General features: G+C 40.0%; 1 protein-coding gene across 5 annotated transcripts in view; it reads right to left on the minus strand.

Annotated features, from left to right (window-relative positions):
* Positions 1–23,023, minus strand: part of CD2AP (CD2 associated protein) — a 76,290-nt gene that overhangs the window by 35,801 nt on the left and 17,466 nt on the right. For 4 of the 5 annotated variants that reach the window (XM_030236076.2, XM_018921494.3, XM_018921490.3 and 1 more), the window contains exons 2-3: positions 18,796–18,956; positions 2,771–2,924 (exon numbers count right to left, since the gene is read on the minus strand). In XM_030236076.2, coding sequence (XP_030091936.1) covers positions 2,771–2,924; positions 18,796–18,956 — 315 coding nt within the window. Of the gene's footprint in view, positions 1–2,770; positions 2,925–13,822; positions 14,083–18,795; positions 18,957–23,023 lie in introns of those variants that run through there. The other variant, XM_018921501.3, reaches the window with a different exon arrangement.

Here is a 23,023-nt window from a genome sequence, read left to right on the forward strand (position 1 = left end):
GCTGCTGCTGAACCCAGACAGTTTATGCACTTCTCTTTCAAACAAGAGGCTATGCCTTCAGACCTTTTCCATAACAGAGCAGCCAGTATGCTTTTGAAGACAATTATCATCTTGAGCTATGACCCATGCGTGCTCCCTATCCTCCTCAAAAACAATCTGCCACAGTTTAAATGAAAATATCAATCAAAAGCTTGAAGTGGTAAAGCCTAAGCTTACAGGAGCTGTGTGATTTCCATGCTCTCTCTCTTACACTTTGTTCTCCTTCCACACTCAAGCTTCAGCAATTAAGATTAGCTGTGTAAAAACATTTCAAAACACAGATACTGCCTCCAAGATTGAACAGTGCTGTAAAAGGACAAGGATCAAAGTACAGAGCAAGGCATTTAGAAAACCACACCCAGCACTCTCAGTACAAAATAGGCCAGGCACCAGAGTAATAATCAGCATCTAAAATTTCTGAGAGAGGGCTCACCAAATCAAGAATTTTCTTCATGCTGGTATATGATCTATGCAAGAAACAAATAAACCAGAAATATGAAGCTTTATGGGTTATTTCTAGTAACACATAATTGCCCACATAATATACCCTGCTTTTACCTCCACTGGAATTCATGCACAAGCCCAGAGGGATTGTTCAGTTCAGAGTAATTGCAATAAATGGTTCAATAGCCTTTACTGCCTCCTGCAGTGCTTTCAAGGCTTCTGTTTGCTAAGAGATTACCTGATACCAAAAAAAGGCAAATTTAAAAGTCACTGCCATTTGGCATAAATCTGATCTCAGTGTTCATTTTCATAGTGTAATTATATCTAAATGGGAGTGTGGGGGGGGGGAAACCCATGGATGCATTTCACATCCAGAAACCTCCCTTTCCTCTGAGGTCTGTTTCCAGTGACACAATTTAGGAAGTACTGCCTCCCACATTTGAAAATCCCTAGAATAACCTATGAAGGGAATCTGTCCTCTCAGAGAACAGAACTCCAGCTTCACGTGCTGCTGCAGGACTGCAGGGCTGGCAGCCTACAGGCATTTCTGTCCCTTTCCAAAACAACTTGTCTGGCTTCAGGTTTTGTTTGTTTTGTATAGGGAAAACCAAATTTAGCTCTTTGTTGCTGTTACTTAGCAGACCTTCTGTATTTTCATTCTGCTAAACACAGGCAGACATCTAACTGATAGGAATTCTGCCTGCAGCTTACCACCCACCTGACACAAAAATACCTGAATTCAGGGAGAGCTGCATGAAAGAAACTTAACTCTGTTTTTAACATGGTAAACCTCATTTCAGCAAGTGAAAAACCAGAAACACAAAGACAACTTAGTTCTAGAAAGCAAGTAATTGCCCAGGCACATAGCAAACAGGATCTGCAGGAGCTGTTCAAACAGTCTTCCAGGAAACAGGGAACGTGAAATGGAAATGCAGAGACTGTCACTGCAGCAGGTAAACAGCTGTGTGCCTAAAGGGAAATGTTGAACACCATTTTCTCCAGAAGGACGAGAGTAGCCAGAGCCCTGCAAAGAGACCAAGCTGGACCTTCTACCCTGGCTACAGCCACCAGCATGAGGATGTGACATGGAAAACATGGGAACATTTCTGGGTTAGGGTGACCAGAACAATAGCTGACAGCTGAACTGGTATCAGATTATGTTCACAGAATCCTACAGTATCTCCAGGTGGAAGGACCCATAAGATCACATGGTTTCCCCTTCAGAGCCTGGCTGTATTTACCTAGGACCAGCACTAATCTTTCAGGTTGGATTTTTCCAAAGTCTGCTGTGTAAACACCCAACAGGCACCTACATGCTTCTGCCAACCTGCACACACAGATCAGAGTCACTAAAAAGTGATTTTAAATCCTTAGTTCCTGGAACAAAATCTCAAAAAATTGGTAAAGGTGGTGGTGGTGGTCCTGTTTCAAGGTTTTAAACAACTAGTGAAATATAAGCAAAACCTCAAAGCATAAACATGCCAGAACCAGTAAGTTCTGAACTTTGTTTTAAAAAGCAATCTTAAATCATAAATGCCTTCAAAACCTTTTAAGACAGAGGAAGACACAGTAATTTAAAGCAATATCTTACAAGAGATTGGTATGACCAAATACAAATCACAAGCCCATTTGCTGGGTGCAGGGAATGGTAAGCCTTCTTCTCTAGGCTTTAGTCACCTTAATATAAAAACTGGCATTATAACAAAGAAATCACAGATACAGAAGCACCAGTGCTACACCCCTTCCATCCTGTTTGTTAGAACAAAAAAAAAAAAAAAACCCAACTATTTTTTGTTAACACCACAAACTGCACCTTATTTCACACTAGAAATGAGCCTATCAGGAAGAATCTGAACTATACACTTCCTTGCACTTCCTTGTCAAAGCCTTGAATTTGTAGCAAAACTTGATGTTTTCATGTTTCAACTTTTCTTTTAAAATGACCATAGGAAAATCTTTTATTATCATGAACAGGCCTGCAGCTCTCCATTCAGGTACCTGATAATACAAACTGAGCTCACATAAAGTTACAGAGCTCTCTGACATCTGGAAGGAGTCCAAATCCTGTTCACAGGAAAATCATCCCTATTCCTGGTGTTAAAAGCTACATTTAAGCTTTCTGCCCATACACACAGGAGCAAAATTTGTCTTTGAATCAGTTTTTCCTCCTATGTTTCTAGTTTTCAACGTAACCTTAAAACTAAGTCATGCATTAAATAATTCATGTTTATTTTTAAAATGCACATCAGCAGCATGCACAATTGAAGGAATTGGAAAGACCACATACTTTTCTTGAAGCCTTTGGACGGGGGATGAGGCTGAAATCCTCCTGCTGGAAGCCCATAGCTGCTCATTCGCTGCACAAGGCTGGCTACATTGCCAGATTTCTCCCTCCTGAGTGGCACAGCATCATCCTTGGGCTCTACATCCTTCTTAACCTCCTGAAACGAGAGATGTAAAAGACTCAGAGGCCACTTATATCACCCAAGAGGTCAGTGGTTTTAAACAGGTGTACCATAGACTAACATATTTCAGGTACTTACCCTTCGGGGTATAATGACATATTATACTCAAAAATCATGGCCATCATCCTACAAGTAAACATACCCAAGACTGTAATAAATTTGACCTTTCCAAACAATTATGTTAGTAAATAGGTAATGTGCTGAGAAAAATCAGAAAGAGGGGCAGCTTTTTAGCCATCTACTCTAAATCTCAGAAAAGGAGCTTTGAGTCCAGAAATCTCATATTACAACTTTTATGTAACAGCTCGTATTTGAAAACATTTTTAAGAATATAAATATTACTTGAATGACAGACCATAGGGTAGGGTACTAAAATATTTTCATACATAAAACTGTACTAGGTGAACACCTCTGCCCCAGAAAGCTCCAAGGTGTTTACAAACAAGAGAGGCAACTGCACTGCTGAAAGATGTGAGCAGAGAATAAAGTGAGCTCCAAGAAACTGAGTGGGAGCAAGTGAGGGAGATCTAAGAGGAAAATAACAGAGATACCATTTTTCTGGGTAATGTCTCCCACTCTCCTAATCTTTCTAAATTAGAATGTTAGCACTGAAATTGATTGTGCCAAACAAGACTGAGAAGCCTATGAACATGAAAGCATCAGTTCTTGACAAAAAGGCCAAGCAGCAATAGTCACTCTACTGCATCAGCTCATTTAATGGGATTCAACAGTAGAACAGATATTCTGAAAGAAGGAAACCATTACTTTGCACAAGAACAAACCCATTAAGTCGGATCAATGGCCCATCTATTGAAAAACACAGCTTCCAGCAGCCAAAATCCCAGATGCTCTTTAGAGCTCCTGCAGCTCAGATCCTCCCACAATCCCAGAGCACCCATAAGGGTTCCATCAGAGAGATGGATCACCTCCCCTCCCTCCTGTGCCTGCAGCTGGAGCTGTTGAATCCCTTTCTGCATCCATGGTCCTGTCTGCTCCACAGCACCCCCAGGGATGCAAACACTTGTAAGTACTTGCTGCTTTTTGTGATCCACTTCACAACAATTCTTGCGTCTACCACCAGTAGCCACTGCTTAACAACTCCATGAGTTATTGCAGCTGCAATAACATATTTAATTCTTGAAAACAGAATTGGCAAGGCATATATATACACTTACTCTTGTCATGTGAACTCTTGAACATGAGCTTCAAGACAACAAAGCCCATACATTGATAAAATGCCAAAAATATGAGGAACATATTCCCCAGGACCTGTCTGTCTGATGCTTTTTGGACTATTACAGTCCAGCTTTCTTACTTGTAGCTGTCCAGCTGGAAAACTCAGCAGGTCTGAACACACACTGATGCTTTCAAATGTGCTATGAACCTCAAGTTAAACAGACCAAAGCATCTTTCAATTTCTCAAAAGAACAGAGCAAGACTACAGACAGCAGGATTTTTCCTCCCACTCATCTCCATTACATAAAAAAGGTTTTAGAAAACAGTCGAGTAGTTCCTGCTGTTACTCTCCTTCCTCCACAGTGACTTCTGCCCTGGAGATCTTAGCTCTGCTGAAATCCATCCTATCTTCCAAGTTCAAAAAAAACCCCAAACAAACTAAAAACTACATCGTCTTGAAGAGGACAGTGTCCTGCCTACCTCCCATTTGAGTAGACATTTCACATTTTAAAGATTTTGGCATTCTCAGGCCTACAACTGTTTTTTGGCCCATTACTTGGAAGTCTGATAAAACCATAAGCAATTAAATTTGGCTACAGCTGAAAAGTTTGTCACCTCCAAAATGCCCTTCTAGCTGCCTTGCTGACAAGGCCATTCTGCTCATCTTAAAATCATACTGGTACTTGAAAATCTCCCTAGAGTGCTTTTGCCTGCCCCTGGATTTTTAATTTTTTTTTTCTTTTTGCTATGCAATTTATACAGGCTCTAAAATCTCCAAGCTGCACCAGGAACCAGTACTTCCCCAGGTTTCTCAATTGTAACACTTTTCAGCAAGGAGTCGGCTCCAGGCTCCTCTCAAGGTCAGCACTTTGCAAAAGACTTCAGAAGCAGCTGCTTCAATTGCTTTGTAAAAAGCACAGAGATGCAAAAAGGAAGTGGGCAAGCTCCACACAAGCAGTTTAGTGAAAAATGTGACCTTTTTTTTTAAATTTATTTATTAGATGAAAAAAGAACAAAAATCAACACACACACCATTTCCAAATGCTAGAAAATATTGTGAGATAAGTACCACCTTAATCAGTAATTTGAATTATACAGACAATATGATTTTACGTCCAGCATCAAAGGCAGCAAAATAATGGATAGGTTATAAATAAAAGGAAATTATTTCAGACAAAAGCAGTGCCTACTACAAAAGACCAAAGACCCAAAACCAAAAAGAGGAATGCCTGAGCAACTTTCTTGCCAGGGTTGAGTGTCCACCTGAAGTAGTGACAGGTAGAAAATACTGTGGGTCTAACACAAGACAATGGCAAATTTTAGCAGGAAGTACAGTGTAATTACATTAAAAAATACGATCTAAAATAATTCCGTGTATAGTCATTACAAACAGAAAATCTTGTTGCCTGATTGAAAGACTGAAGATTTACTGATGAAGAATTTCCTCAGCAGATATCAAAAAGAGCAATCAGATACGGGAGAGCCTGGCAGCACCAGGTACTCTCTGTACCTTCCTACCACAGCCAGGACAGGAAAGCTGGGAACATTTCAATACACAATTAAGAGAAGTCATCCTAATCCAAGACACACAAAGTAAAGAGGATGCAAGGAGAAATTCAAGGTGACTGTGATAAAAACAAAAGCAGAGATTGCAAATCTGTTCAGATTACAAGGAACAGACGTGGGTACGGGACTGGTACCAGCCAGGTTTGAATCAGAGTCGACTGTGATGTTTTACTTGGTGTAATAGAAAACAGCACTGGAGCATCACATGGTGCTGCTCTGCAGCAAGGAGAGAAAAAACAACCACACAAGAGAGTTCTGCCACAGCAGCCAGGCATAAATCTAGTTTTGACAAAGAACTACAGAAGGTGTCAGTAAAAAATTACTAAATGGGCCAGGAACTGGTTTATTTTTCATATTTAACCCTTTACCCTTAGTAACCCTCTTGTACAGCAAGAACCATTTTTTTGTTCTCATTGATAAAGAACTGCAACATTAATTATCCTTCCTTGGGGCATTATAAATCATATTAAAATTAAACCAAACTGAAACAAATACAGGAATCCCTGGTCTCCACACCTGCATGTGGTCCACTACACCACAACCCTGTAGTTCACATCAGTCTTCTAACAGCAGGGAAGTGCTACAAGCTTCATTTTCAAAAGCACTCATCAGGATCCTCTGATATATACATCCCTTACCCCTACTAGCATCTTCGTCCTGGGTGTCATCCTTATGATTCCCTTCACAAAGAAGTAATTTCTACACAAATTAAGACTGGATCTCTCAAAACTGACAGTTATTGATGCAAACATTAATTCATGCCCCATTAATAACATTAATAAGAGTTTGCAATTCTTACATCTCTTCCAAACAGCTTGCTTGAACTTCAGTGTTGGAAAATGACACTGCCTACAGGTCCCACCTCTGAAGTACCACTATACTCAACATGAACATGCCCAAGACTCCTGTCCACAGGTTTCACAAGGTAGTTTTCTTTCTTTGTTTTTGGTGGGTTTTACGCCAGCCTTGTATACCCAAATAATCAGAGAGAGTCTGTGTTGAGACAATACCAACAAAAAGTTCCAGGACACTTCATCTTGTTCTGAAGTGAGGCCGCTGCCAGCCAGCAAAACCAAAATGGAAATATGACATTAACTGCAGCTGGAAATTTTAATATTTTTATTCTGCCAGTCCATTGCAGTTCAAGGCTTGTCAGTGTTTCCATGAGCAGCGCAGATTTTATGCATTTATGACTTGGCAGTACAAGGTCAATACAGACTGTCTCTTGGCCTAAAACACACTCCACTGGGAAGCAACCACCCACTTGCTCTGTTGTGAACTACAGCAGTAGTCATAAAGGTCTGAAGTTTTCATAATCTCCACTAAATGTTTATTTCACAACCCTTAGAAACTCACTGCAGCCTGACAGGCAAAAAACAAGTATATAAATTTAACTGGCAAAAAAAAAAAAAAAAAAAGTGTTTTTTGCTTTAATTGCACCTGCCACGGTTTAATAATCCCTCAAGGAAATGTGTATGTTTACAAATAAAAATCTCAAAATCCTTTAAATGCAGCAATGTGTGGTACAGGAACTATTCTTTATATGCAGACAAAAATGCAACACATGTAAATACATGCAGAGCTTCATGATGCTGTTAAAACAAGTGGGCACTCCTGACCTACTTCCGAGGCGAGCAGGAGCAGCCTCCCTCCAGCACTGCCCGCCCACCCACGGCTCCAGCAGGGACAGCTGGATCCTCCTCACTTCCCTCGCCAGAAGCCAAGAGCTCTCAAATCAGGCAGACAGTGGAGATGCAGAAAGCAGGTCAGAGCATCTGAAAGGCCAAGAGTTAAAAATACAAAGTCTATTCCTGAATTATAGGGCACAGAGAAGTTCATTATCCAGCAAATCTAAATCCTTAGCTAGATTCTTCAAGCATAAATATTAAGGCGTCAGCTGCCATCTCCTCCTATATATGCCATTATACAAGGAACAATCATCTTCAGACTGCTTATATTAATTCCACTGTAACATCACTTTGTGCAAAAATGCTGTGCATTACTCTTAGTGGCTGAGTACATTTTAAAACAAGATCTCAAGCAGCAGATAATGGTCTCAATCTCTAAAGAGGCTGAGATAAAGAATATAGAACGATAAATGTCTGAGCCTACAGATACAATTATCTCCTCTCTTTTCTTCTCCATCAGAACAGCAATGAAGAACACATGGACTGACAAATTAAGTCCATTACTCATATTTTACTGAGTAGAAAATAAGTAACTTGGAATTGAACCTGTCATTTTAGGGGAGAGGGAGGAATTGGAAGCAGGCAATAGTTCTGTTTATACAAGTTCACAGCATGTAAAATCCCATTCCTGAAAAAAACACACATACAAACGTGACTGTACATAAATACATACAAAAATCTGTGCAGCTGCCTACAAGAGGAGAGGTTGACATCTGTAACCTGTTCAAGAGCAATGAGACCTCAGTTCCTGGAGCACAAAAACCTTCACATAACTAATTATTTAGGCATCACATTTCTAGTTTTAGTAACACCAACAGACAGGCAGGCACATTGCAGCCTTAACAGCTCCAGTCATTTAAATCTTAGATATTCCACATCCATTCATTTTGCCTGTGTCTCTTCCTTGAGTAGAAAACATGATTTCTCATCCTCAATGTTGGTGCCCAGAGGCAAAATATTTAATAAAGGCAGCGAAAGAAAGATGAGTAATGCGCAGCTATTCCTACCTGTCTCATTACTCTTTCTAAAGGGAAACATCAAGAAAATCCATAGCTGAGAAGCTGCTGAGCTCCTTCCCTGGAGCATTCAGGAGACCAGAGCAGGTTCCACCTCCCAAGAGAAGAGCTTGGCTGGGAGAAGTCAGAGGCTGCCCCTGACACTCCAGAGAATTAGACATTATTCTTGAAAATAGAAACAAATCACCTAGAGATGAAAGCAGCTAACACCTGAAGAACAGACAAGACAGATAACCTTTGTTTTGCAAGACAACTTACCTCCTGGAGAGTGTAACAGGTGTCATGGGTTGATTTTTCGGGGCTAATTTATGGTTGAAGTAGGGAATGTTTAACAGTGAATCACTGGGTTTAAATGCTGACCCTCCATCAGGCTGAACCAACTGAGGCAGCATCACTCCTTGCCTTTGTCTCTTCACAGTGTGACTTGTTGCTTTCTATCAAACCACACCCACATCACATAACACAGTTTAACAAATTACCAACATTTTTACATGTGTTATAATCTATGCTGAATAGAAATATTTTAATCATACTGTCTCCTTGTGTGGGAGGAAAACAATCATCAATCAGGCAAGGTATCACTTCTTTCTCATAACATGCAACATGTGGAGTAAGTGAGATCTCCAGGAAGCATAAAAAAATAACTGAACTCCTGCAGATTTACAGACTAAAACCTGAGTCATTGAATAATTGTGATACTTGAAGGTCAAGAACAGAGAAAGAGCTGAACTTTCCTACACAAGGAACACTCTATAGAGGTAATGTAGAAGTAGGCTTGAAGTTTCAGATTTTGATACAGATTATAAAAACAAATGCATATTTTTTTATATATACAAATAATTCAATTTTGTCATGGAGAATTAGATATGTATAAACTTTGCACTAAGCAAGTGTCAAAACAGAATCTGACATGAAGTCTTGTTAATATTGGTAAAATACAAGAGACCTCAAGCAAAACTTAAAAGCCAGATGCAGGCAAGCTCAGCAGTCAGCTCATCAAGTCTCTACCAACAGCAGAGCAAGGAATCCTAAATTAACAGGTGTAAGTAGAGGAAGCACAGATCTTTACATCAATGTTTCCCAACCATTTAATTAAGAAGAGAGTTCATTTTAAAATACTTCTGAAAATAATACCTCAAGAATATTTTGTGGTATTGTCATGTTCATAGCCAGATAAAACTGTTTTTAAATGCTGATTGCATTTCTTCTCTATTATATTTGCTAATACATATATATGAAAATTTAATTATATTTCTTGTAATTGTTTTATAGAATAACAGTTAATGTCCTGTCAACCACCAGCCACAAAACAGTGCTTCAGATCAATGAAAGCAAGAATCACATGTGGCAGAAGACAGGACAGAACTCCAGCTCCCACCGCACATGTTTTATCAGATTTCTTTCCCTTCTCCCAATTAATTGCCTCTCCTGCTGGTCCAGAGAAATGTGGCATCAGTAACCACTACAGGTTCACTTTGATAGTCAACTCAGAACATCCCTTGTTCCTTCTCACAATCATTCTGTCTTTCTGCCTCCACTCTGTTGCACTCAGCTTTCTTCCCTGCATCCTTTTTCCAGGGCACCATCTCTTTGCATTCCCTATAAAACCTTCAGCATTTCACTGGTAGCCACAAGTTAAAACACTGACACATCCACATCCCTCCACAAGTCTTGCCCAGGGCACTAAATTAAATGCTTAAGAGATTGTCAAATAAGGGCTAAAAATATAATCCTGGAGTCTCAGTGGATATTAGAAAATGTTTAAAGATTAGGCGTTACCAGAGATTCATACATTAACTAACATTTTTAACTGAAAATGCATCTTGCTTTCTGCTCCTGTTTTGAAAGCATCTATGTAACATGCTTATCACCATCAGTTTCTAAGAATTTGAAAGCTTATTACAACAAGTCCAAAGCTAATGAATTCACATACATACAGCAAAATTTATTTTTACAAAGTGAAGAGCATCAAAGAAGCTTGTTAAACCTAGAAAATATTTACCACAATATATTTTCAGATCAGCTCATAATATTGAATAAAGCCAGTGTTCAAGGAACACATACATTTGAAACTCAATACAGAAAGCACTACAGTAGAGAAGACCTAACTTCCCCCTCCAAAATGATGAGCCATCAAACAAAAAATTCATAGTTGGTGCAAATATTAAGAGATGACAGGACAGGGATGAGCTACCCTTGTGCAGGTTTAAGCTTCAAGTTCACGCTTAGATTACTTCATTCCACCTCATAAAAAGCAAAAGAATTGATTTAATATTAACTGTGTTGGGTGTACACACACGTTGATTTATGAGACATATGGCAAAAGACTACAATTACATGGCTGGAATGTGCAGCCAGAGCCTCCTGGGATGTAACAAACATAACAGTGAACAGCACCTGGATAACTGACCTCTTTGGTCTTATTACATATGCTAATACCAGAGTGCATATTTATAGCTGCATTTTAGACTTCTGTACACAGGGAAAGTCTAAACTTAAAAGTCATGTTCCTGCACAAGCCCACTCAGTCTCTGCTGCCTGAGCAATGCTTTGTGCAGTTTACTCAGTGATGGCTGCAAACACCTCCTGATGAAGCACACCCTGTTTGCAGCCTCCAGGCAGGGAATGGTTGCCTTGCTCCTGTGCTTGAAGAGAAAGCTATAAAATTACACATGAATCAAGTGTAACAACTAAATAAGGATGGACAAAGGAGCAGAGTGCTTCACGTGATTACAGGAATAAGGACATGTATAAACCTGCTTCTCCTTCCTCACAAACCATCACGCTGAAGCAGAGCAGCTCTGGGAGTATCCAGGAGTGTGCTGTTACCACAGAGCAACATCACAAGCTGATATGGCATTTAGGAAAGCAAGAGACACAGGTACAATCAACAAACTTGGATAACTCAAATCAGAGGGAATGATTAGCATATTAAGCAGTATTCACACAGGTCATTAATCACATTAATCACTCTTTATCCTGCTGTCCTTCAGAACAGCACCTTAAGTTCCCTAAAGTTCAATAACAGTGCTGCTACTGAGCCAAAACTTAGAAGCTATTTCCATTTCTCTCATGCTCTTGACAACACAGTATCAACACATACATATTCCATATTTGAAAAGATACTAAATATTTCAAGAACCACCAGAGTGTTTTCCCTATTCTGTGTTCACATTCAGCCACTGAAGACTTCACAACGCCACAGATTTTTATTCTTACAATAAAACGATAGTTTGTGAATGCAAAGTGAAATCTTTTTCTCAGGTGATTTTTTCAACATCTTAAAGGACATGTTATCTTGGACAGGCAAAGGGGCACATCCTTTCAAGAAATTTCCTGCAGTTAAATAGCTCACTTTTGAGAAAAGTATCTGTGACACTTCAAATCTAACAGTCCATCAAGATAAATATTTCAAATAGTCAACTCACTTGCATGCTCTTTCTTACTAAACAAGACACTTACACTGCCTTGGAATATGAAATAATTCACATATCCCCAACCAACACCAACAAAGGAAATTCCTGTGTGAATGTGGTGACAGCTGAAAAGACAACCTGACACACAGGTGCCCACAAATGGCTGTGTGGGCAGAGCTGGGTCAGCAACAGCAGCTCTACAGTGCTAAATCAAACACACCTCCAGACTTCCCTTCTTCATGCCAGAGACAGTCACATCACAAAGGGACTTCACAGGGTTGGGACCCAACTGGTCTGAACCCAGTCAGTCAGTCCAGTGACTCAACTGGAAAAGTCACAGGAGTAAGAATAAATCATAGTGAGCTGTGAAAGACAGTGAAAATGCTGATGTATCAGTGCTATTGGTTATACCTGTCAATGTTTTCAGTTGATTTAGTTTTCTTTGCTGTTGTTTTTAGAAACAACAGTTTCCACATCCTAAGCAAGGCTCACCCAAGCCAATTACCAACATTCCAGATGGAAAAAAACTGTTTCCTTGTTTATTCCGGCCAAAACAGCTGGATAGCAGAGACTTGCCTCCCACCCCACAAGCACAGGTATCATTTTCACCATTCTCACAAATCCCAGGCATGTGCCAATGGATGGGATTAGCAGGGGCAGCTCAGGCAAACCCACAAGGTACCCCCTGAAATGACACTCTCCTCCAGTGGCCCTACTTCCCCTAAAAGCCTGAAGAAGAATCAGCAGGAACAATGGGTTGACATCATATGTACTGGCAACAGGTGCTAAAGCACCAGCCTGAGTGCTCAGCTTCACTTCTTGCCTGAAGACAAAGAGCTCAGCGTCTCTCTCATATACTCAGCACTGAAACTGAAATTACTTAATATGGCTTTCAATCTTGCATGTAATCTTTGTTTCTGAGAAACAAGAACTGCCAGCTCCGAAGCAAACAGCACCTTCTTACCAGCAGGACTGCCTACTCTGCCTGGGAAGCAGTGCTGCTCTGAGCACTCATTGTCACCTCCCTGCACAACCCACAGCTAGTGGTGACAGTTTCTTCAAAACAATAATAAAGCAAAGGAAAAGGCTGTATACACTGAAATGTCATTTGACCAACAGGACTGATAAATTGCTGTAAATCTTGTTTTCTCCAAGCCTTACTTGGATAGAAAGATTTTGGACAGAATACTTTAAGGAGCAGATGCGAACATTTCGGAAATAGGTATTTTATTCTAGTACTTAAATACATCCTACTTATTTCAAACTAAATGCATATGGCTTATGCCATATGCATATGGCTTAACCTATACCCATTGCTGAAAAGTTTATTTATTCACCTGCTTTTACAACCAATGTTACTACACTTTTTAATCGTGCCCAGATTAAAACTAACCTAGAAGAGTCTGTCTTGTCTGCAATCCAGCCCAACTCCATGATTCCTGTTTAAAGTTCTAGGTGAGGTCAATTTTTGAAAAGGAATTAAGGAAGATGCTACGCTTGAAGGAGCTTTCAGCCAAAACTTCTCTCACTGGTTCACAGCTCACTTGGGTTTAACAGCATTCCAACAGTGATAATACAGGACAGAGGCAGGCTTAAGAAGGTAGGTCAGTGGTGCTACTCTAAAGTGTTCGTCTAGGGGTGATGAAAAGGGAAGAAAGAGGCTTGGGCTGTGTTTTGCTTCACAAACACACAGACCAGGAAGTTGAACAGAAAGAATCAACTGAAAACAAATCCTTTTAGAAAGGATCTCTTTCTGCAAGCAAAGCAGTTGTATGCAATCTGTAAGCCTCTCCCTATACTACAGAAGGGGACATGAGCTAAACCAACCCCAAGTGATTTTATTACACAAAAAATTCTAACACCAAGAATTTACACCATATACTAAATAAACTCTCAAATTCATACTGCAAGCATAATTTTTAAATTCATGCTGTCTCCATTCACGACCCTGGAATACAAAGTCTGTTTACAGCATTTGATGTTAAAAACATATGAAAATAAAACAAGCTTACCACTTCCAAGGACATATTTGCTCGAACACGCCCAGTGTGGCAGCCTTTTTTTATTTAGGAGTAGGAAGAAAAATGTCACAGTGAGCAAAGTTCACATGTTAACCTGGAGAGGATCCAGGCTCAGTGCTAGAGCAGCAGCAGCTGCTCACACCTGTGCAGGCAAGAGGTTGTCCCTGCACCAGCTCCAAGGCTGAGGGGCTGCATGGCCCAAACTCACTCAGAGCAGTGCCCAGCTCGCTCACCAGAACGTCCCCAGAGCCTGCTGGCAAACATCCTTAACGGATGAAAGCTACTGATTAATCTATCCACTGCTCCTCCCTCATCCGAGTTACTGCCGTGAGCTTATGATCAAACTGGTTTTACTACCATGCAAAGCCTATTACTCACAATACAACTATTTACAAAACTAAGATAGCAATAAATGAAATAAAGCAAGGAACTTCAGTTCTTAAAAAACACTTCTCAGCTATGCAGAGACAAAAACCTTAAGAAAATAAGCAGAAGGATGAACACCAAATCATCACTTTCAGTTATCAAGACAACAGGTGTCTGGAGAGTGAACTGAATTACTCAAAACAAATAAATCAACAAAAATGAATCTTAGTCCATCTTGTCAAAGTAAATGCAAAAAAAAAGGAGTTAAGATTCATTGAGCCTGAGAAAAGAGGGAGGTCTGGGGGATTTCCTGAAGGAGGGGAGGCCTGGCCTCTCAATCTTCACTTTCAGAGAACTGTTCCTGTATAGTATATAAAGTCCAGAAGCAAAGAGAGGTAAAACCCAACCCAAAAAATCAAAAAGTCTTCCACATTCAACACACATTAATATCTCAAAAAACTTCACACATTCCATCCAACAGCATTACTACACTTCTCTAAATCACACTGGAAACTAACGAATGCGTGCACATTTTTCACCGTGATGATTTTAGAAAGGAAAGCTGCTCTCAAAGAAAACAATAAAAGTCTGCTAGGTTCCATTGCTAAATCCTTTCAGGAATTTATGAAGTTGTTTATTTTAAATTGCCCATACAGGAAGAAGCAGAAAAATGGCAATAACAATGTCAGAAACAATAACTCTAATTCAACCCCACTCAAAGAGTATATGCACACAGTTTAAACAGGAATTTCAGATGAGGTTTTGTTAATAACACTGGAAACGTGTGCACTCCAAAACCCAACTCTGCAATAGAGGCAGAACATCTTTAAGAAGCTGCAGCACTGAAAAGTAAATTCAGGGAAATGAGCTTCACAAGTAGGCAGTGTAATTGCCTGCACTTTTCTTTTAACCTGCTTGTATTCAACTGTACATTTACCACCATCTCCTGGTTTTAGGACTGCTTTGGACAGCCCACACGCAGAGTTCACAGCCAACTTTTACAACACCTCCCACTCCCCACCCCATGCCGTGGCACTGCACAGTAGTATCTGAGGATGTTTCAGAAGCTTTATGGGGTTCCCTTTAGCTGAGTCTACCAGTGCTCTTTCTTTTAAAGCAAAACAATGCACATCAGCACCAAGAACTGCACCTTTCAGGACAGACCATCTCAGACTGCTCATTAACCCAGCAAGTGATGGGCTCACAGAAAACATCCTGGTCCCAGCTGGCACCAGGAACCAGACATCCTGGTCATTCTCCAGGATCTCCCCATCAATATGAAAAAGGCTTGGGTAGAAGCCATTAAATCCCAACCAAAAAGTTACCAGATGGTGTTACAAGGTGCCAAGCATCAGCATTACATTACATCATTACATTACAGCATTTCAAAGTCACACTGTGCTTAGCACACCCACACTGTACAACAAATTAACCCAATTAAAAACACAGTCTCAGCTTCCTCTGCTGCACTTCTTACAGCAAAGACCCAACTGCTACCACGGCATGAAACAAGCCTACCACCACAACTTAAAATTATTTTGCATATTTAGAAGACCTGAGAAATAAAAGGAAGACATGATGAGAAATCTATTTCCTGCTTTAACAACCCAAAATTAAGCTGACAGCACTCAGTCATACTTCATACAGAAAATATGCATTTGTCAAAGCATGAGAAGTGGCATAAAATGGCAGTAAATCCAATGCATGGGCAGAGCCCAGAAGGAGGGAACAGAAGGGGGGTGATCTGCTTTAGCAGTGAGGATACAGTCGGAATCTGGGGCATCCAACATATTCAGGCAGCATGCAGCAATAATCCTCCTGTCCATATTTTGCTTGTCCTTCTAACAGGCAAGAAGCAGCTTTGCACTGCCCAACAGACAAGGACAGTTTGCAGCTGGCACCAAGGCAACAAGCTCTTTCCCTGCCCTCACACAGGATGAAGAAGAGACAAACTAACAAAATTAGCAAAAACAAACTAGCTTGAATTAGAACCTTCCTCCCAATTCTCTTCCAGTTGATGAAAATCAAAGGCTTTTATTTCTTTTTTAAAAAATAATTTATCTTCTCTAATAACATCTAACATTTGACAAAGAAAACATGTTTATCTTTACCCAGTTTAATCTGTCATATTTATTATGTTTTTAAATTTTATACATGAAGGCAAATCTGGTGGATAAAACATGCACTTTCAGCTTCAAATTTTCATCTTTTCCAGATCAGCACAAATTAAAATTTACCATTCATGGAGAGGCTATATCCTAACCACAGTTCAAATTCTTAACAAACCAGTCTGTATATATATGTCACCGAAAACCCACAAATTTAACCACATAATGCATTCAGGCCAGATCTTCATTTAATGCATGAAATTACACCCATAACAGGAGAGTAAGATGATCCTTTCAGGAAGTGATAAATATTTAAGTAGAGCCCCAGAATTTTGCAACCAAATGTGTAAAACTTGGTGCAACCCTTAGTACTGCCCACAGCAATTTGCGCTCTCTGGTCACATTTCTGTCTTCTTTCAGACTTTTGTGCTCCTTCCCTTTCATGTGGGTCATAAGAAGTCAGCAATACTCATTTCTTGTCAGCATCCTCACTGCTCTTACCACTCCCAGTGGTGGTGGCTACTCTCAGCAGCAAACAAATAAATCCATCTCTCCAGGGACTTTCCTCATTCACAGGGCCAAAGTCCAGCCCTGCTTGAGCTCATTTCCACCCCCTCCAGCAGGCCACCCACACCCTGCAGGTGTTAACAGCACACCAGGCCAAGAAGCAGCATTTGAATTCAGCTGCTGAGGCTCGGTACTTGCAGCAGTCTGGTCATAGAAATATCCCATAGATTCTGCAGCATGATCCAACAACCTACTACAGCAGCAAATGAGAATGGTTTGAGAGGAGGCACAACAAGCAAACAACAACAAAACACCACCAAAACACTTTTTTGCAACTGTTTTCCCAGAAATATTTTCTCAAACTATCACTACCTGTAAATTAACTTTAAAAAAAAAAACCTGTCATTAAATTGACCATGAAGCAAACACAGAACTTTTACCTCCCTAACAATTAATGCTTTCCCATGATCTCACCACTGCACAACATCAAAACATACCTGCCTAAACATACCATCTCAAAGCAAAGTTCCCAAATCAGCCTTATAAATGCACTCAGCTCCAGCACCAAGAAGGTAAGTTAGCCCTGTTGTCATGAAACAAAAGTGATAATTTTCTTCTACACAACTTCCCTTCTGCTTCTCCAAACACCCTTCTGCTTCTCCAAACACTACACCTTCTGGAAAACTGACTGTCCCCTGTAATTCAGGACATGCAACCATGCCATGCACATAGAAACAGCTGGAAAGTTAAAAATACCTGCAGCTGAGATGTCAGGATGGAAATAATTTTAAATAAAGTTTATAAAAGCCACAGCTGCAGAAGGGCAAGAAAAGACCCAACATGCATGGTAATTAACACAGAAACATGTCACATCTGACCCAGGACAAGTTGCTGACCCACAAAGCAGCACAGAGCCGAGGCTGATGCTTTCTCCCTACACAGCACTTGAGAGCTAATTAAGAACATCATCACAGTGATCATCAAACACCACTTGAGGTCAAATTACTATTTATACAGGACTCAAAACCCAAAAATTACTTTGAACTAAACTACCAGCAACTTGAAAATGTTAGACAAGTGAAAAGCATTTGTACAAACTTTCCCTTGGTAGGAGACCCTCTCTGAGAACAACTGATTGTTCCCATCGGTTTTAAAAGGAAAATCTTAAAACCCCTCATAGTAAATCAGAAAATAATAATTTCACTTTTTCAATTTTTAAAAAAAATTATCAAATTTAAAGTTAAGTGCAAACAGTGTTTATAGCACTGTACTAATATCCCCTTAGATTTTACAACATGAAAGTATCAGAGTAAGTGATACTGGATAGTTCTGGTTTGCAAAGAATTCATTTCACTTTAACAGGGGCAGAAATACATACATTCACTAGGACTATATGGAAGTGTTACACCAAGGAGTTTGCAGAGTCACAAAAAAGGCAGTGCCAGCAGCAAAGTCCAGGGTAAAGCTGAATTGCCCCTTCAAAAAAAGCAGCTTGATCCAGGTGGAAGAATCCACATCAGCACAGCTTGGGGATGTGGATGTGGATCCTCACAAAACTGAGGATGCAGTTTTTCATTACAGATGAGCTGAGCTGTGACCCTACTTTTACCAACTATCTCATGTCTGGACGTCTTCTGTAGGGGTAGGTTTAGGGGTTTTTCATATTCTTGTTTTTTTAATCAGTTCATCCCACTAAAGCAGGTAACCATGGCTACAGACAACTTGGTTGAAGTCAGAGTGACATAGAACACATAATGCAAGGATACAGGCCAAAATAAATGTTAAAAGTAAGACAGCAGAAGTTAATTTTAAAAAAAATTTTCAAAAGCATAATAAAAAAAAGTTAGCATCTTGAATGTCTTCCCATTAAAAAAAAAAAAAATCATCCTGTTACAAATACAACTTTTGTGTATTCCAACTATTTCAGTAACAATGACCCAGCCACACCATCACAGTAAAATCAAAGCAATGCAGAAAACTCACCTTCACAAAATTGTCAGGGAACATGCCCCTTCTGCCATTTAACTCCCCTTCCAACCATCCTTCTTCTTCCAGTTTTTTCACATTCCTGATGATTTCCCCAACTCGGATTGTTAACTCATCGTCATGCACTGCATCATAGTCATATTCCACAATATAGTCCACTAAAAAGGAAAAAAAACACAAACAAACATGCACAATGAATACAACCCAGACTGGGAAATGCAACTTGAAAGCCGTGCATGTTCCAAAGGCAAACCTAACAATGAATGCTAACAACAAACATCTCCCTCACAGCAATGCTCATTTGTGAACTGTGAGCTTCCCACGTATTTTTGAGAGGGAGAAACAATTGGAAAGTCACCTATTAGAATAAAGTAAATTTAGGAAGAGGACACCAGGGTGTATTTTGGTGACGGTGGGTAGGTTTCCTTCATGTCTGGTGGAAGGAATTGCTGGCAATGATTTTTTTTTTTTTCCCACCAAGGTCCAGCTGAAGATTTACCAATTATGAATCACTGCCCACAGGGCAAATGCTTCTGACTCAGTGCCCATTTGGGGCCAAGGATCAGACACTGTGTGTATGGTACATACTTGCAATGCTTTAATCCTCATACTCGAGCCTATTACTATGTTTGCAAAAAACTAATTGCTGCACGAACAGAATTTTTGCAGGCTTGATCCAAGAAATTCAATACAGCCAGAAGGTGTGTGATTGACAATATCATACAACTTAAATGGCAAATATGTAAAAAAGCACCCTCCTTCAGAGTCATTTGGTTTGTGCAAGGTAGAATAAGCAAGTGAGCTTTACTTTTGATACAATTAAGTTTACTCAGAGGAGCACAGCAGTGTATTCACACACTGCTCCATCTGTTGCACAAGATCCACGAGAGTTGCTCACTGGCAGCTTAAGGCTTGTTTGGCAATAAGGACCCATTTGATCATCAAGAAATTCTGTTCATGCCTGAAATTTCCACAAACCTGCAGCAATGAAATAATCTTCCCTCTCACTCAAATTCAGTCAAATATCCAGGCACTGCCAAATGTTAAAACACTGTCCTCACTAAAACCTCCCTTTCCTCTGCAGATCACAATGCACAAGAGCACAAGGTGAAAAGACAGAAATCCTGAAAGATTAACCTGGGAAAAAAAAAACTTCTAACAACCTATTTTATTAGTGCATAATAATACCCAACAATTAATTAAAAAATGAAGGAATCAAATAAGAAGAAGCATTATTTCCTTGTTATTGAACTTACAGCTGCATTAAACCAATGTGTAATTCTGATCTGTGGGCAGTTTTAATCACAAGTGCAGCTGCAGTGATTGCAATTAAGCCTTTATCCCTCTGCTGCCTATGGACAGCCAGAAAACCCTTAGTAAAAAACAGAACTACATGATGGTGCCATGAATGCAAGAGATGGTTGAATGATATGTGTGGCAAACTATTTTCTGAATGCACCCTTTAACAAAGGAACCAGTAGACATCATCATGAAGACTTAATTTTGCGAGAGTTAATTTGAAGACTTAATTTTTAATCTTTCTTCCTTTAACAAAAAACAAATAATTTTCTTCTTTATGAACAGAAGTCATCACCAGCTACCTGCCTATGAAATGCACCTGGATCTTCTAGCACATGCTTTTTGTACTGTAGACATTTATCTTTGCCAAATGTCCTCTTTAAGCTTGTTTCAAAGCATTATATTCCCCCATTATTGCCTGCAGCAAGTAGAGTAGTTCTGTCTTGCTTCTGCACACAATTGTCTCTTGAGCGGCTGACAAAATATTGCCAAACATACAGGAAATTCTGGCAGTCACAAATCATAAAGACAACAGCCATTCATCACCTAAGAGTCTGCAAATGAAAACATCACCTTCCAACCAACTCAACCCAGCCATTCTGGAAATCTATAAATGTAGAAAAATGTAAGAAATATCCATGTCACATATTTCTCTCCTGATTTGAAGCACATTAGCGCACAGCATATCCTATGGAACAGCTTTACAAAGCTAAAAATGGAAAATGGATCACAACAGTGTGTCAGTCATGGCAAATGCTCACAGCAGTGACCTGAACAGCCAAACACCTGGTTCTTTTTCCACAGTAGCAGCAGATAATCACACCCACACTGTGTCAACATGAACCAATTCTATTGAAAGCTTATTTATTCCCTTGGGAGAACATTTCTGTATTTGTGTTTGAAATGCACAGAACATTCATTTGGTCACCTTTCCAGACTACTAAACACCTACTTGGTCATGCCAGCAACAAATAGAGAACCTGAAAAACCTCCCAGTCATCATCCACATGTCTTTATGTTCCAAAGACAAATAGCAGTAAACAGACATCAACTTCTTACATTTGCAATTGAGGTGCTGAATTTCCTCTTGTACTTATGAGTGATACCCAAAGCCACCCTTGCTCTCATGGATACAAAGACAAAACAGGTATGAATTCTGTTGCCTCGTCTGTGGAAATGGAAGGTACCATGGGGAATGTCAAGGTATTTCATCCCATAGATTTTTTTCATATGAAGGCAGAGGATCAGCAAGGAGCTACACATCCCATGTCTTGCTACTATGTGGTCCTCAAGAACACTTACAAGTTTTGCTTTTCAATATCAGCAAGTAGCATTAGTTGAATCATCCAGGTGATGGGCAAGAAACCTCTGTACTGCCAAAATAGTCCAGATTAAATAAATCTCTGAAAAATACTTAAGTACTATATTTACCCAAGTAAAAACAGAGTCCAGCGATGACAGAAAATGTTTTTAAGGAATCACAACTCCTTATAATAACACTAACCAGAAATTACATTAGTTTACTGATTTTACTTCTTAATGCTTGTACTAGTTCTGAATGCTTCAGGTTCTCACTTTTGAAAGTTTTACTCAAGAACAGATATACTGCAATCAGTCAGCAGTAAGGTGGACTCCAGCAACATAACCTAGTCAAAACTGTTTTTAAAAATTCTGAACTGGAAGAAGGTGCAGCAGAACTCCTCAGCAGCACAAGCTATCAAACCCCTCTATCTTATCTCCCCTCTGCTTTTCACACTGCTTTCTCATTTTCAAACCTCACTCAAATCAATTATCTGAAGCTTAAAGTCCATAGCGATCAAGTCTCAAATGAAAAATAGGCTTAAGCAGGAACACTGTGAGGTTTACTGTGCTTTTCTAGCACATCCAGGAAACATTAAATTTCACCTGAGAGGGGCAGACAACTTTCTCCTGAATTTTTACAGTATCTGCATACAAGGAAAGGCTAAAAGAACTGGGAAAAAGCTCAGGGATATCTTATCAATCAGGGTGTGGAAAAGACGAAGCAGTGCCCAATGAAAACACAAGAGGCAGTGGGACAAAATGAAAACAAACAAATGCCACTTAAACATATATAAACATACTGTCATCCGATGACAGCTTTCCAATATGCTCAGGAAACCTTCCAGATGGTGTTTTTTGAAAGTTCTGGCCCATTTTCAGGGGCAACTGACTGATTCAAATCAACAGAGCTACAAAAAAAAATTATTGACTGGACATATTTGGAGGAAGATGGCTCTGTGGGAGGGGTCTGCTCAGCTCTTGCTTTTTAGTAAGATGACAACCTTACTAACAAGAGTGAAACAATTAGGTTGGACATTAGGAAGAAATTCTTCACAAAAGGATGAAAAGAGTGATCATGTATTGGAACAGCCAGCCCAGGGAGGTGTTTAAGGGAAGACTGAATGTGGCACTGAGGGTTTTGCATGGTGTTTGGTCATAGGCTGGATTCCACGATCTCAGAGGTCTTTTCCAACCTGGCTGATTCTGTGATAAAACACACCAAACCCATCAAACCCAGTCAGCAGCAGCTACAGACTATGTTATTCCCTACAGCACAAAGTGTCCTACCTAACACCTCTGACAAAATCGCTCCACGGTCAGCCAAGACAGCAACACTGCCTGCACCAGGCATTCAGTCACTGCTGGCACAGCTGGACTCCCCACTTGTTCAAACCTTATACAACCAGCTCTTCAGCCAACCACATCCCAGTGCCAAGACAGAGGCCAAGTTTCCCAAAAAGCATGGCCACATTATAGCCATCTTCTCCAACTTTAAACAAAGGACGCCTTCAGCTACTCAGACACTTTCCAAAGTTGCCTATAAGAGGTAACTAAGGCCCTCTGGCAGCCCTAAAACAGAAATCAAAACATAAACCAAGGAAGAGTGGAAAATACAGCAAAATTC

Source organism: Serinus canaria, chromosome 3 (assembly GCF_022539315.1).
Source record: "Serinus canaria isolate serCan28SL12 chromosome 3, serCan2020, whole genome shotgun sequence".
In the NCBI taxonomy this organism is placed as follows: Eukaryota; Metazoa; Chordata; class Aves; order Passeriformes; family Fringillidae; genus Serinus; species Serinus canaria.